The 12351-nt window shown below is 47.8% G+C and overlaps 1 protein-coding gene across 1 annotated transcript; it reads right to left on the minus strand.

The window, feature by feature from the left end:
* Positions 1-5500: 5500 nt before the first annotated feature.
* On the minus strand, positions 5501-6304 carry PRR18 (proline rich 18). The gene has a single exon (XM_063096293.1). It carries the CDS (start codon positions 6302-6304, stop codon positions 5501-5503), a length of 804 nt encoding a protein of 267 aa, XP_062952363.1.
* Positions 6305-12351: the final 6047 nt, after the last annotated feature.

Raw genomic sequence — 12351 nt, forward strand, 5'->3', positions numbered from 1 at the left:
ACCACATACAGCCTTCACTAAAGCAATGCTGAGCAGAATCATGGGATCAGAGTTGCAGCAGAGAAATCCCACCAGAACCATATCTAATGAAGACGTGAGAGCAGGACCGCCATGGGGACCCCAGAACTATGGAGCTACCAGCATGTAATGCTAGCCTGCAAGAGCTGAAGCATGGCTTGAGACCAGGAAAGCCATAAAGTGTGGCTGCCAGAGGACTTGGGACCCAACCCCTGCACCAGCGTGTAAAGAATGTTGAACGTGGCATCAAGGTACATGATTCACCAGTTTTAAGATTCGATGCCTGCCCTGCTGGGTTTTGGACTTGCTTAGGACCTGTTACCCCTTTCTTTTGGCCTATTTCTCCCTTTTTGAATGGGAATGTGTACCCTTTGTTTGTCCCACCACTGCATTTTGGAAGTAGATAACTCTTTTTAACTTCACAGATGGGACTTTGGACTTTTGAGCTGAAATAAGTTAAGACTATGAGGATAAAATGACTGTATTTGTATGTGAAAATGACATGAGCTTTGGGGAGTCATGGTGGGATGCTGTGGATTGAGTGTTCCCACAAACTCACTGAAGCTTAATCCCCACTGTAACTGTTGAGGGTGAAAAGTCCCATTATAGTAATTGAAAGGTGGGGCCTTGAAGAAGTGATTAAATTGTGAGGACCATGCCATAGCGAATGGATTAATCCATTTGATGGTTTAATGGTAGTCAAGGGCATGGTTCTGATGGCTTTATAAAGAGAGCACTTGAGAAGCTCTCTCTCTCTCTCTCTGTTTCTGCCATCTGCCATGTAACCCATGCTTTGCTGTGAAGAATCACTAAGCATGAACAAGGTTCTCACCAGATGTGTTCCCTGAACTTTGGACTTCCCAGCCTCTGAAACTGTAAGCAATAAATATCATTTCTTTATAAATTACCCAGTTTCAAGTATTTCTCTTATAAGCAACAAAAATGGACTAATACACAGATCTAAGACTACTTCCTAAAGATTCTCTACCATATTGTACAGGTTTCCCTATGATGTACCTCCATAAGTTGGGATGGTCCAGTATGGGCAAGGATGCAGGTGAATACTGTCCCATCAAGAACGTCAAGAGCTAATGGCGATATGAAGAAAATTCATACATTTTCAAGAAACTGTAGTCAAGGATACTGCCCATTATATCATATACTATATGAGTATACACGTATACACATAACACAAAGTAATTTTCTCTAAAAAATAAAGTTTGTCTCCTGTAATGCATTAGCGTTTATTATTAGATATTGAGATTATGTAACTCATTTCTTTTAACTTTGCCTCTGCTATCATTCAAGACATAAGTAATAAATAAGTGTGAGATAACAAGGTAAAACACAATAGATGTTTTTATTTTTTAATTCCTCAGGGAAGTAAAAGCGTAGCCCCCACGGAAGTTGTGCATAAAATGGTTACAGAGAAACACTTCAGAATACTGTAGCTAGGGTGAGTTTTGATTTTACGTGTCTGAGTGCCAGAGAATGATGTTGTTTGAGTAGTGCAGACTTTTTTGTGGTAGCAAAAATTACAGTTGCCCCTGAGCTGGGTGACATACAGGCAGTGTCCTAAATGCTTTTCACATTGCCTCATTGTAATCCTTACCAGGGGTCAACTATGTATTCTTATCTCCATTGTAGGGAAGAGGAAAAGGAAATGTACATAATGAGAAACAGGTGATAAATGACAGTCTGTATGGAAACTGCAGCCTCCAGGATCCAAAGCCCACCTCCAAGCACGGTGCAGCGCCGTCTCCCAGAAAATCATGGGGAGATGGTCTGTCGCTAAGCTGGGCCATCGGTCCACCATCCCAGGCCGTGGGAGCAGCAGCAGCCCCATCCCCAGTCAGAATCTGGACAGAAGTAATGCTGGTCTCATCTACGCCAGCCCAGGCTTTCCACAGGTTACATTACGTTAATGCAAAAGTACTCTTATCGCTTCGTAGAGAGACTGTTATTTTAAGGCTTTGTTTGAATAATACACCAGAGTTGACTGAAATCACCATGCTGAAAATCAAAGGCTCAAAACTGGGATCTCAGAGTAAGTTTAATATACTTCTATCACACAGTTCGCCCACGCTAAACTTGAATTGTGCAACTTCTGGAAAAGCCACAAAACTAAAGGTCTGACATCTCGGCATCTACTTTTCCTAGAAATAAAGCAGATCAAGATGAAAACCTATCTTAACGTGCCAGGTATTCTTTAAATATATTTAGGTCGTATATGGTTGATCTTTGGAATTGACATGCACTTCCCCTTACATAGTGGTGTACAGTTTTCTCTCCGTCCCACACACAAGGCTCACCTGGGGGGAGGAGGTGTTCCCCACTCCTTGCTACAGGACAGTAGTTATGGAAGAATTTGACAATAATGTCACTGTATATAGGTGTGTGTGCCTTGTATATACATATGTGTATATAGAGAAAAAGAGACAAAGAATGGTTCCCAACCTTCTTACTTCCAAGGATGACTTTTATTACTTTTTTTCTCCATGGACCCAAAGGTTTAAAGATAAACCACATTTAAGTGATATTCCCCCTTTTCTAGTAATCCAATAGTCCTGGGCACTATGCAAACTGGCCCTTTAATTTCTGATTGGCATGACCTAACAGTTTGAAATTATTTTAGGCAAAAGAAAAATGTTTTAGTGAGCATATATAGGAAGAGTTTTTCATCTAGAATCCAGGAGCTTCCTAAAATATATGCAAATTTTACGTGGTACATATACGTAAGAGTATATTTGGAATATAGCTCTCCAGATGACTTGTGATCCCATAAAAAGTTGTGTCACTGCCAAATAGCCTCATAATATTTGATCACTAAAATTCTTAATTCTGGTAATTTTTAGAAGTAATTAAAACCAATAAACTTTTGCAAACCCCTGGAAATCTTTGAACACCACTATGGAGAAATCATCTCATACGAACTTCAGATAACTCCGCGATCTCTTCCTGACCAATTTTCAATATCCTCCTCAAAAAGAAACACAGTCATTGAATTTCTCTTTTATTTAAGCATTGAGAAATTGTAGCACAGTGACAGAAAACTTTCTCAAAATGTCAGTCACAGCAATGAACAGACATTATGTATCATATGTAGAACCTTTTTGTTTTTTCTAGAGCATCATTAGCCAACATAAATGTCCCACTCCTTCGCTTTTAAAGTGAAGACGGAGGCACACCAACTCTACTTAATAAATGCAAAGTAGAAAAACATGCTGAATTTTGTATTGGGGCCAGTTATGAGAGAGACAGGGGTGGAGAGCCTGTAGAAAGAGGGAGGGGGAGGAAAGTGACAGACAGGGATGTACAAGCAGACCTGCAGACGCAGAGACAGACAGATGCTTCGGGAATTCAGTCTCTTTAGGATGCCACCAGCAACGTCTTCAACATGCTGCTGTTTTAAAACAAAAGCAGAAATCTGGGCATCTTGATTACTTGTATCTGCACTAAGTGCAAGATGAAGCCAAGTTGTGCCACCCCGCTCCCCACCTTAAACTCAGAGTCAATTTATTTGCTCCCGACCTGCTGTCTCAGCTCCAGGACAAGTCCTCCCACACAGGACCGAGTGCTGCAGTGGTCATCCGGGGCAGGGTGGGGATGGGACCAAGAGCATTTACAGAGACGTAGGTCTCCAATTCACTTTGGCAAGCATTGCTAACTCTGCCTATCTGGTATTAAAATATTCACTTTAAGTAAAAGCAAATTTATTTCTCTGCATTCTAATAGGGGTTAGAAAAGAGACGTTATTCAACAGGTGGGATTTTTCTTTTTGCAACTCATCTGGTGGCTGATCTAGGTTCCACGGAATTAAATGCTTCTCCTCTAACTAAGTTTGTGCCTAGAACTTGAGAAATATACCAGAATAAAGAGCTCCACAGGAAGAATATAAAATTGATGTTTTAAAATGTAAGGCTTCAATTTAAAATATAATTAAGACTTGACACATTAAAGTCAAACAAGACAAACATCAGTTATTGACTTTTACAAAATAAGTCAAAAACTGAGGTCATATAGTACTCTTCTATAACCTACTTTATCTGATTATAATATTCTATTTCCTTCTCATCCTTAGAGTTAAATACACTTAGAGGCATGGAAAAAAGGTCTAGAAATCAGCCTCCGGTTAGTGGGAAAAGGGTATAGCTACTAAAAGGCAGAGGAGTTTTACTTTTATTCATATAATTAATAAAATCTTTAAAATCACTGCATACAGCTGTACAAAGCCGCCGTCACTGATTTCCACACAGTGATGGAAAATACTAAAAACATATACACACCTACCCTCACCCAAGGACTTCCCACTTTCTCGTCAAATAAGTTGCTACCGTAGCACAGAACATAGAACATTCTGTCCTGCCTGTGGGTGTTACGGCTTTCTGCATTTACCTCTCATTTGATCATGCTTTCTTTCTCTAGCACAAAACGTCTTTTGTGAGCACTTCCAATAAAAGACAATGGTTTTTAAAAGCCAGCCCTTGAGCCTTGAAAACAATTCCCCCCTCTGTGTTTCAGGAGAGACTTGTGAGTGAGTGTGCGCGTATGTGTGCGCCCATGTGAGTGTGACTATGGGTATGACTGTGAGTGTGCATGTGACTGTATGAGTGATTACGTGGCCATGTGCGTCTGTACGACTGTGTGTGTGACTAGAGGAGTCACATGTGTGAGTAGGCATGAGTGCGTGTGGCTGTGTGTGAGCATGTGCGTGCCTGTGAGTGCACACGGGCGTGTGCAAGGGCACACTCGGCATGCAGAGCACAAAACTGGTGAGTCACCTGTTGTGTGACAACAGGACATTTTCATTGAAAGGCTCATTTACTAGGGTCCACTAGTACTTGGTGATTATTACCCATCCACAAGGAGATTGGAAATTAGATTAGCGTTGAGTTTCCAGGCTTTCCAATACCCCCAAATTTTTCTTACTTGGGAGGAAACAAAATCATACATGAAGCACCACTTCCCAGTTCTGAAACAGACGGCCACCCTCGCGGCCACCCACCCTCATGGCCATGGCCAGCTGCTCAGTGCAGGGCACCCAGCACCCGCCGCGACACCCACAGTCAGAGGTGTGGCTGCGGCCCTGGGGCAGGGCCCCCTCAGGCAGAGGGTCTCCAGGACCTGAACAAACTTGAGGGTGGGGGGCTGAGAGGCATTTTCACAGCTGCTCAGTCCCCCACAAGCCACAAGGCCACCTGTGCACGCTAAGAGAAGGCCTGAAGGACGCAGAGGTGACTTCTGGGCTAGAGCCCATCGGTGTGGGACAGGGAAGGGGCCGGGCTGCGGCTGCGTGGGCAGGAGGGGCGAGGCGTTCTGTGTCCCCCACGGTCCTGCTTGCCTTACAGGTGCCCAAGCGGTGGGCAACGAAAGGTAGAAGGAGCTGTGGGTCTCCCACGCGGACACCCAGCCCAGGCGGAGCAGCACGTCCCGGAGGTAGGGGCGGGCGGCAGGCGGGGTCCTGGCCTCCAGGCCCCGCGGCTCACAGCGTGCTCAGGTGCGGCAGCGCGTCCGGGGCCCGCGCTCGGCCCCGCGCGGCGGCCGCCGACTCCACGCCGCGCAGCCACTCCGCGCACTTGCGCACCAGACCCTCGTCCACGGCCGCGGTCTCCTCCTCGTACTCCACGTCGTCGTACTTGTGCCGCTCGTTGAGCAGCGACACCTTGAGCAGCGGGCGCGGGTCAGGGGGCTGCAGGCCGACGGGCAGCAGCGGGGCGAGGGGCGGCGGCGGGCGGCGGCCCAGGCCCGCGGCCGCGGCCCGGGGACAGGGGCCGAGCAGGCGCCTGGGATGGGCGGAGGGCGAGGGGCAGGGCCTGCGGGGCCGCGCCAGCAGCTGCTTCTCCAGGTGGCGCCTCTGGATGACTAGGATGGCCTCGGGGGTGAGGCTCAAGGAGAAGCGCCCGCCGTCGTCGGGCCCGGCCCCAGCGGAGGTCCCTGCGGCGGTGGCCCGGGCCGGGCTGTGGCCGGAGCCGGCCGGCCGGGATGTGGCGCACGTGGCCGGGGCGCGCGGAGGGGCCGGCGGCTGCGCCCTGCCGGGGCCCGGACCGAGCCCGGGGCCGCGCCGCACCTGAGGCCTCTTGAGGGTGGCCGAGGGCCAGGAGCTGGACAGGAGCGCCTCGGGCCTCTCCGGGGGCCTCCTCTTCTCCCCGGCGGCGGCGGGCGGCGAGGGCGCAGGCGGCGCGCAGGGCCTCCGGGGCGCCTGGCGCGCGGCGGGGACCCCCGGGGCCGGGGCGGGCGGCGGCGGCATCGGCGGGAAAGGCACGGTGCTGCCGAGCCTGCGGATCATCCGCGCCCTGGAAGGAGAGGGCGGGTCTCGGTCGCGGGGAGCCGAGCCCGGCCCCGCAGGGCCCGGCGACCCCTGCGCCCTGCCCCTTGGCGCCGAGTCCGGCCCCTCGCGCTCCCCGACACCCACCTGCGCCCAGCAGCTGCGTCTCCGGCGTCCTCGCGTCCCCCCAACAAACCCGCGACTTCGAGCCAAGGCGTCCCCCGCCCCTCCCCGCCTGCTGGGGCCGGGGGCTCCCCCTAACTCGGGTGCTCTTGGGGCTGACCCTGCGGGAACCGCCACCAACCGCCCGACTGCGGGCGAGTCTGGACACCGCCCGGTCCCCGCGACGGAGACGCGCCAGGCTGGGCCGGGCCGGCGGGAGGAGGAGCCGAGCGCGCTCGGAAGGACCGGGCCTGCCAAGTCCGGGGCCGCGCCCGCTGCCACCGGCTGTCGAAGGTGGGGAGGGAGGGAGCTGGGCGCCAGGCGTCCCAAAGCTGCCCAGCGGGCTCTCCCGTAGCCCGATCTTGATTGTGGCCCATCAGAAGCGGGAGGCAGGCCCCTCGGGGAGCCGGTGTGTTCCTAAGTCACAGGGGAGCCCTTGCAAGCTTGGGAGAAAATCCCTCATAACCTGTCAGCGCCTGTAGGACGCTGGGAACAAAACTGCGGCCAATCTGGCCGTGCTGGCATCACTTTCTGGTGAACTAGTTGAAACCCGGCTGGAACTTAGAGATGGGGAAAGACTTTTCAGTGAATCACGTTGGTTTTACCCTTAGGTACCATTCATGCTGCTCCTTAAAGAGTTATTTTTAAAATGAAAAACCTAACTTTCTATCTATGAAGAGGCAAAATAAATAGTTCAGTTTCAGTTATAAATGATGATGACACAGGAGATATTAGACATTAAGTTCTTTTAGTGAAAGACTATTGTTAGCAAAGCAATATGCTCATCCCTATAGCAGTGACTCAAACTGAATGAGACAAGTCTTCCCTGTCAACTTACATGCTAGCTGTAGACACATGGAGATATTGCCACAATATTCAAATGTTTGTTGAAATGAAAAACTGAGCAATTACAAAACAATGCATCAAAAAATCAGTTTAAAAGCAGCCCCTGCATTACTTAAGGATAACTATCAACTGTTCAGATCTCCAAAAAATACTTTTCCATCTGATATGCTTTTCTGGGCTAACCTGAGAACATGACAAGCTTGTGTGATGGTTATGGCCCCAGGTTAGCTCCAAAGCATATTCAAATGTGGATAAACTAGAATGTGCCCGGTGCCAACAGTCACAGCAGGGTGGCACCCCGACCCCCAACGCCCCCCACCCCATGTTGCAGCAGCAGCAACAGACCCTCCCTGCTGTTGCCTGTCAGTGACCAGGTGACCATGGGGGATACAGGGTACAGTCAAAGAAACTTGATAGGGGGCTGGAAACATTTCTCACCAGAGCAGGGGTTGGGGAAGGGATAGGTTTAGGCCCCGTAATCTCCACCAGTACCTCCAAAACCACCCACACATTTGCATATTCTCCATACACTCTGCAAATAGAGCTTCAAGGCATGTCTCCCAGCTCACAGGAACCTCCTCCCCATCCCTGCCTCGGGCCTCAAGGGCAGCCTGTTCCTGCCCCTGGGCTCAGACTGTTAATATGGTTGCTGAAAGCACACATTTTATTCCAGGTTTTAGAATTTATAGGTGGGTGTGGGGAATAGATATTGAGTGGTGGCAGCAGGTGGACAGTTCTGTGCCTGGAGAGTGGAGGACTGGAAGAGGGAATGGAGGCAGGACAGGACTAGGGTGGGGAAGGCATCGGATGCTACTTCTGTGGGGCACAGTTGGAAAGGCAGAGTTTGGTGAAAAATCAGCAAACAGTCGGATACCCAGACGTGTGAGTGTGGACCCTGGCAGGTGTCAGTGATAGTGTGCAACATTCAGAGTCTGACTGATGGGTCCTCTTCCTTCCTGTTACTCTCGGGGTGAAGGTTAGAGGTGAGGGTGACTGGCAGTCGCATAATAACGACAGCTAATACATGCTGATTAAGTGCTGTGTGCCAAGCACTCTCCCAACTTCTGCACCATCTCCTTTCTACTGGGAACCTAGGGCTTACAAATGGCCCACCCCCCTGCCCAATATCTCGCAGCTCAAACGGGATAGAGATGAGACTCATTCCCAGGAACTTGAGTCTAAGGCAGATGGGAACCACTGAAGAGGAGAGGGAGAGGAGGTCTGTTTGTAGGGGTGACCGAACTGAGTGAACTCCCACCCTCACCCTGCCCCAAGAAGGTAAAACTATAGGCATTTTTAAGCCAAGAAGAGAAAGCAAAATTTGATCAGGCCAATGCACATGCGACCAGACAGCTTGTCCCAGCCCAGAAGCCTGGATACGTGGGAAGCTGTAAGTTTGCCTCACCCTTGAGAGGCAGAGGAGTAAACGCTGAGGGCCCACCCCCATCACCAGCCCGGGCAGGCAGGGCGTTCCTCTCCCTGCCTCCTCCGAAAGCCTCAAAACACGTGTGTGCTATCAGTGAGGACAAGCTCCTGTACCTCATGGTGGGCTGCAGCCCCCGAAGTGATGGGGGAGCTATCATTTCTGACGGGACTCTTCAGTCTTCAAACTCTGATAAAAGCATCCGAAAGACAGCATCACTTGTCCCCCAACTGGCCACCTCTGTTACTTGAAACCTTCAGCCCCTGTAAATTGGAAATTAGAAAGATTGGCCGGGGCCTGGAAGGGAACGTGGGGAAACAGCGTCTGTCCCTCGTCCTCAGTCACTGGTGCAATGGCTGTTAAAGAATCCGTCCGTTAACACATTCTATTTGGTGGACCTGAGTAGCCGGTGACAGTTACCAGGAAGGAAAGTCACACTAAAAGAGGATAACCAAATTTAATTTCAGAATAGGAGATGTGACTGAAAACTGGTTAGAGTCAAAAAATATAGTCCAATTTAACTTATAATTTGCATGGGAGTTTGCATAACAGCCCAGAACACAAGAATGTTGACAACCACTATTATATTGTTATTGTAATTATTATATTAAATAGCGGAACTTGAGCACTAGAATACGGAGATCAGCTTATGTTTTAGAACCATATTTTGGGGTTCACCAGATTACAAGAGCTGATCTCTAAAATACATGATTACACTTCATCTTGAGGTTACTAAATTTACTATCTCAAATAAGCTGGTTGAAAGGTCATGTAAGCAAAATCAAATATTAGGTACTTAGAATCTAAATTTTTTACTTATGTCATTTAATTTTCAAATTAGGTTTATTTGAGTTCCAAATTTCAAATATAACAAAAACAGTACTTGTCCACATTTGGGAATTCACAGTGATTTCCTCCCTACTGTTCTGTTAGAGAAAGTATGTATCAGAGTCAAGACTTCATTACAACAACATGTTAAGGCATTTCCAGAATGAGTAAACGTGCATCTCCATCACTAAAGTGAATTGCCAGGAGGGTTACATCTGGGCCCAGCTAAGATCACACAGGGCACCTGTTCCACAGGGTTGAATTGTAGGGGCTGAAAATGCTCAAGGCGGCTGCATGCCGGCTGCACTCTGCAAAGAGCTGTGGATGTGACCACACCGCCCACCTGGGTCCTGCAGAAACTGTCCACACTGACCGTCCGCTACCGCAGCAACACACGCTGCTGTTCAATCTGTCATTCCCATGGAGTTGCCAGTGAGTACAATCAGAGCCAGTAATCACATCCTAATACCAGGAAATTAGCCATTATTCTAAAAAATGTTTACTTTTTCTCATTAACTTAATTTCTTGGTTTTACTAAGTGTTATAATATTTAAATGTGCTTTCAGAAGAACTTCAAAACATTTCAATATATTGTTTTTCTAATTATCCACTCTTCCTGTTTCTATACTTTGATCAAATAATTTTAATGGATATAGCAATAGGTAGTCCAACATCTAGAACTAAAACTAAACCTAAATTTTAAAACAGGAAAAGCTAATTCTAGTTTTAAAAACCCCACTTTATTACTTCCAGAACTTGGCGATAACTTAAAATGTCTAAAATTCTTCTAACACTGGTCTGTTCCTATGAAAGGCTTTGGGAGTGGAAAAACATTTAGGAAATTGTTCAGATGCTAATTACCTTTAAAGTCTTTATTTTTTTTCCTCATTATTAAAATAATAACAGGCAGTGTCTATTGCACATTTAATAATCCACTTCATCCGAACTATTTCACTTAGTGCTCACGAGCGCCTTCTGAGAGAAGTGCTAATAATACTTGCATTTTACAGGTGAAGAAACCAAGGCCTAACCAAGCAGTCACACAACCAGTGTGTGGCCCAGGGAGACCTGCCCAGCACTGAGACCCTGGAGCACATGTCCTCCTCATCACACAAGGGGTCTCAGTTTCCTTAGTCTCAAGACCCCTTAGGTTCTTAAATTACCAAAGATCCCAATGAAGTTCCATTTTTGTGGATTCTACCTATTGATGTTAACCTTATTAGAAATTTAAACCAGGACTTTAAAAAATATTTATTAATACATTTAAAAATAACAATAAATCTATTACATGTTAACAATAAACCCATCATGTTAACATTTTTTAATGAAAAATAACATTTCTAAAACCAACACACGAGGGATGAACGGGAGGCTTCTGGAAGGGCGATCTTCTCTTGCCTGCTCTGCTCGGTCCTGTGTGGACATGTCATGGGGCCTTGGCAACTCTACTGTGTGCTGGTGACAGCAGGAGTGTGAAAGGGAGTAACAGTGTCTCAGTGTTATGATGATAACAGACCCTGGAAGGTCTCCAGGATATCCAGGCATCCCTGGAACACACTTACAAGTGCTGTGTTATCCGACCTGTGTCACAAGCAACCCTAAGCCCCCATGTGGTTAGCCATAATCTCAGCTAGTAAGCCCAGAAGCAAAACTCAATATTTGATTCCTTCTTATAACAACCTGAAAAAAAGTGACACAAATAAGAACATGGGATCACACAGGAAGAAAAGCTAAACTCTATTAAAAATGAGATGCCTTAAATTTATATTACACTTTTTACTTGCAAAGTTCAGTGTTTTTAGATATATTTTCTGTACTCACGATATTCTCATGCAGTAGGTAGAGGCAGTAACTACAAGTCTTTTATATAATGTGGATGTAATCTGTGTGCTACTAAGCATTTACCTAGAAATAGTGGGTTAGTATATGCTTAAAGGAAACTAACCTGGAGGGATGTCATCAAGATGGAATAGATGGTCCCCAGTGTCACTCTCCCTGACAGTCAACCATAATTTACAAAGCAAAGAGTGCCATCCTGGGACGTCTGGAGCTTGGGGGAATGGGAGGAGAGACTCGTGGAGTTTGTGAAGGGGGGAGAAGCCTCAGCGAAAGGAAGAAGAAATCGCCCCAACCACCTGGAGCCCAGCCGGCCCTGTGAGAGGCAGAAAGAAGCAGTAGCGCACAGAGCAGGAGCTGCAAAAGCCACAGCCGAGCCCTTTGTGTGAAGTTGCCTGGAGTCTGCAGGGGACAAGAGGGCCTCAGCGTGCACCATACTAGCCCCCAGGCCAGCCAGACCACTGACAGGGTTCCCAGTGATCCACGTAGGAGCAAGGGTTGCAGCCAACTGAAGAAAGGATCCACCCAGAGGCCGGTGAGTCATGGCGAAGGACCTGCGGGGAGAGGCTGGCCCACTGGGGGAGCATTGGGGTACAGAGTGGCCAGCTGATCTGCCTTCTATCTGAAGGCAGATCCACTCAATGGAGACTGGTCATGGTGACAGAACTGCTGTGGGCGGGGTTCCACAACACCTGGAAGTGATTAAAAGGCCAACAATTAAAATCCAATCTGCACAAAAAGCCCTCCCCACAGAATCGGCAAAGCGGCAGTTTAGCTTAACCACCAGGTTCGAGTGCTGGTCCCCACAGGAAGTTCCCCCAATTTTGTAATTAACCAAAACCACAAACCAGAGACAAAGTTCTGATAATTAACCAGTAAAGGCCCCGGGCATCAATGTAAAGACACAAAAATCGAGAAAGAACAGAGTGATAAGACACCAACAAAGGAAATAAACAAAGCACCAGCAATGGAC

The sequence above is a fragment of the Cynocephalus volans genome, chromosome 5 (genome assembly GCF_027409185.1).
Source record: "Cynocephalus volans isolate mCynVol1 chromosome 5, mCynVol1.pri, whole genome shotgun sequence".
Lineage (NCBI taxonomy): Eukaryota > Metazoa > Chordata > Mammalia > Dermoptera > Cynocephalidae > Cynocephalus > Cynocephalus volans.

Bases quoted from the DNA above. Each gene is read 5' to 3' on its own strand.
- PRR18 (XM_063096293.1), bottom strand. From the start codon at position 6,304: ATGATCCGCAGGCTCGGCAGCACCGTGCCTTTCCCGCCGATGCCGCCG.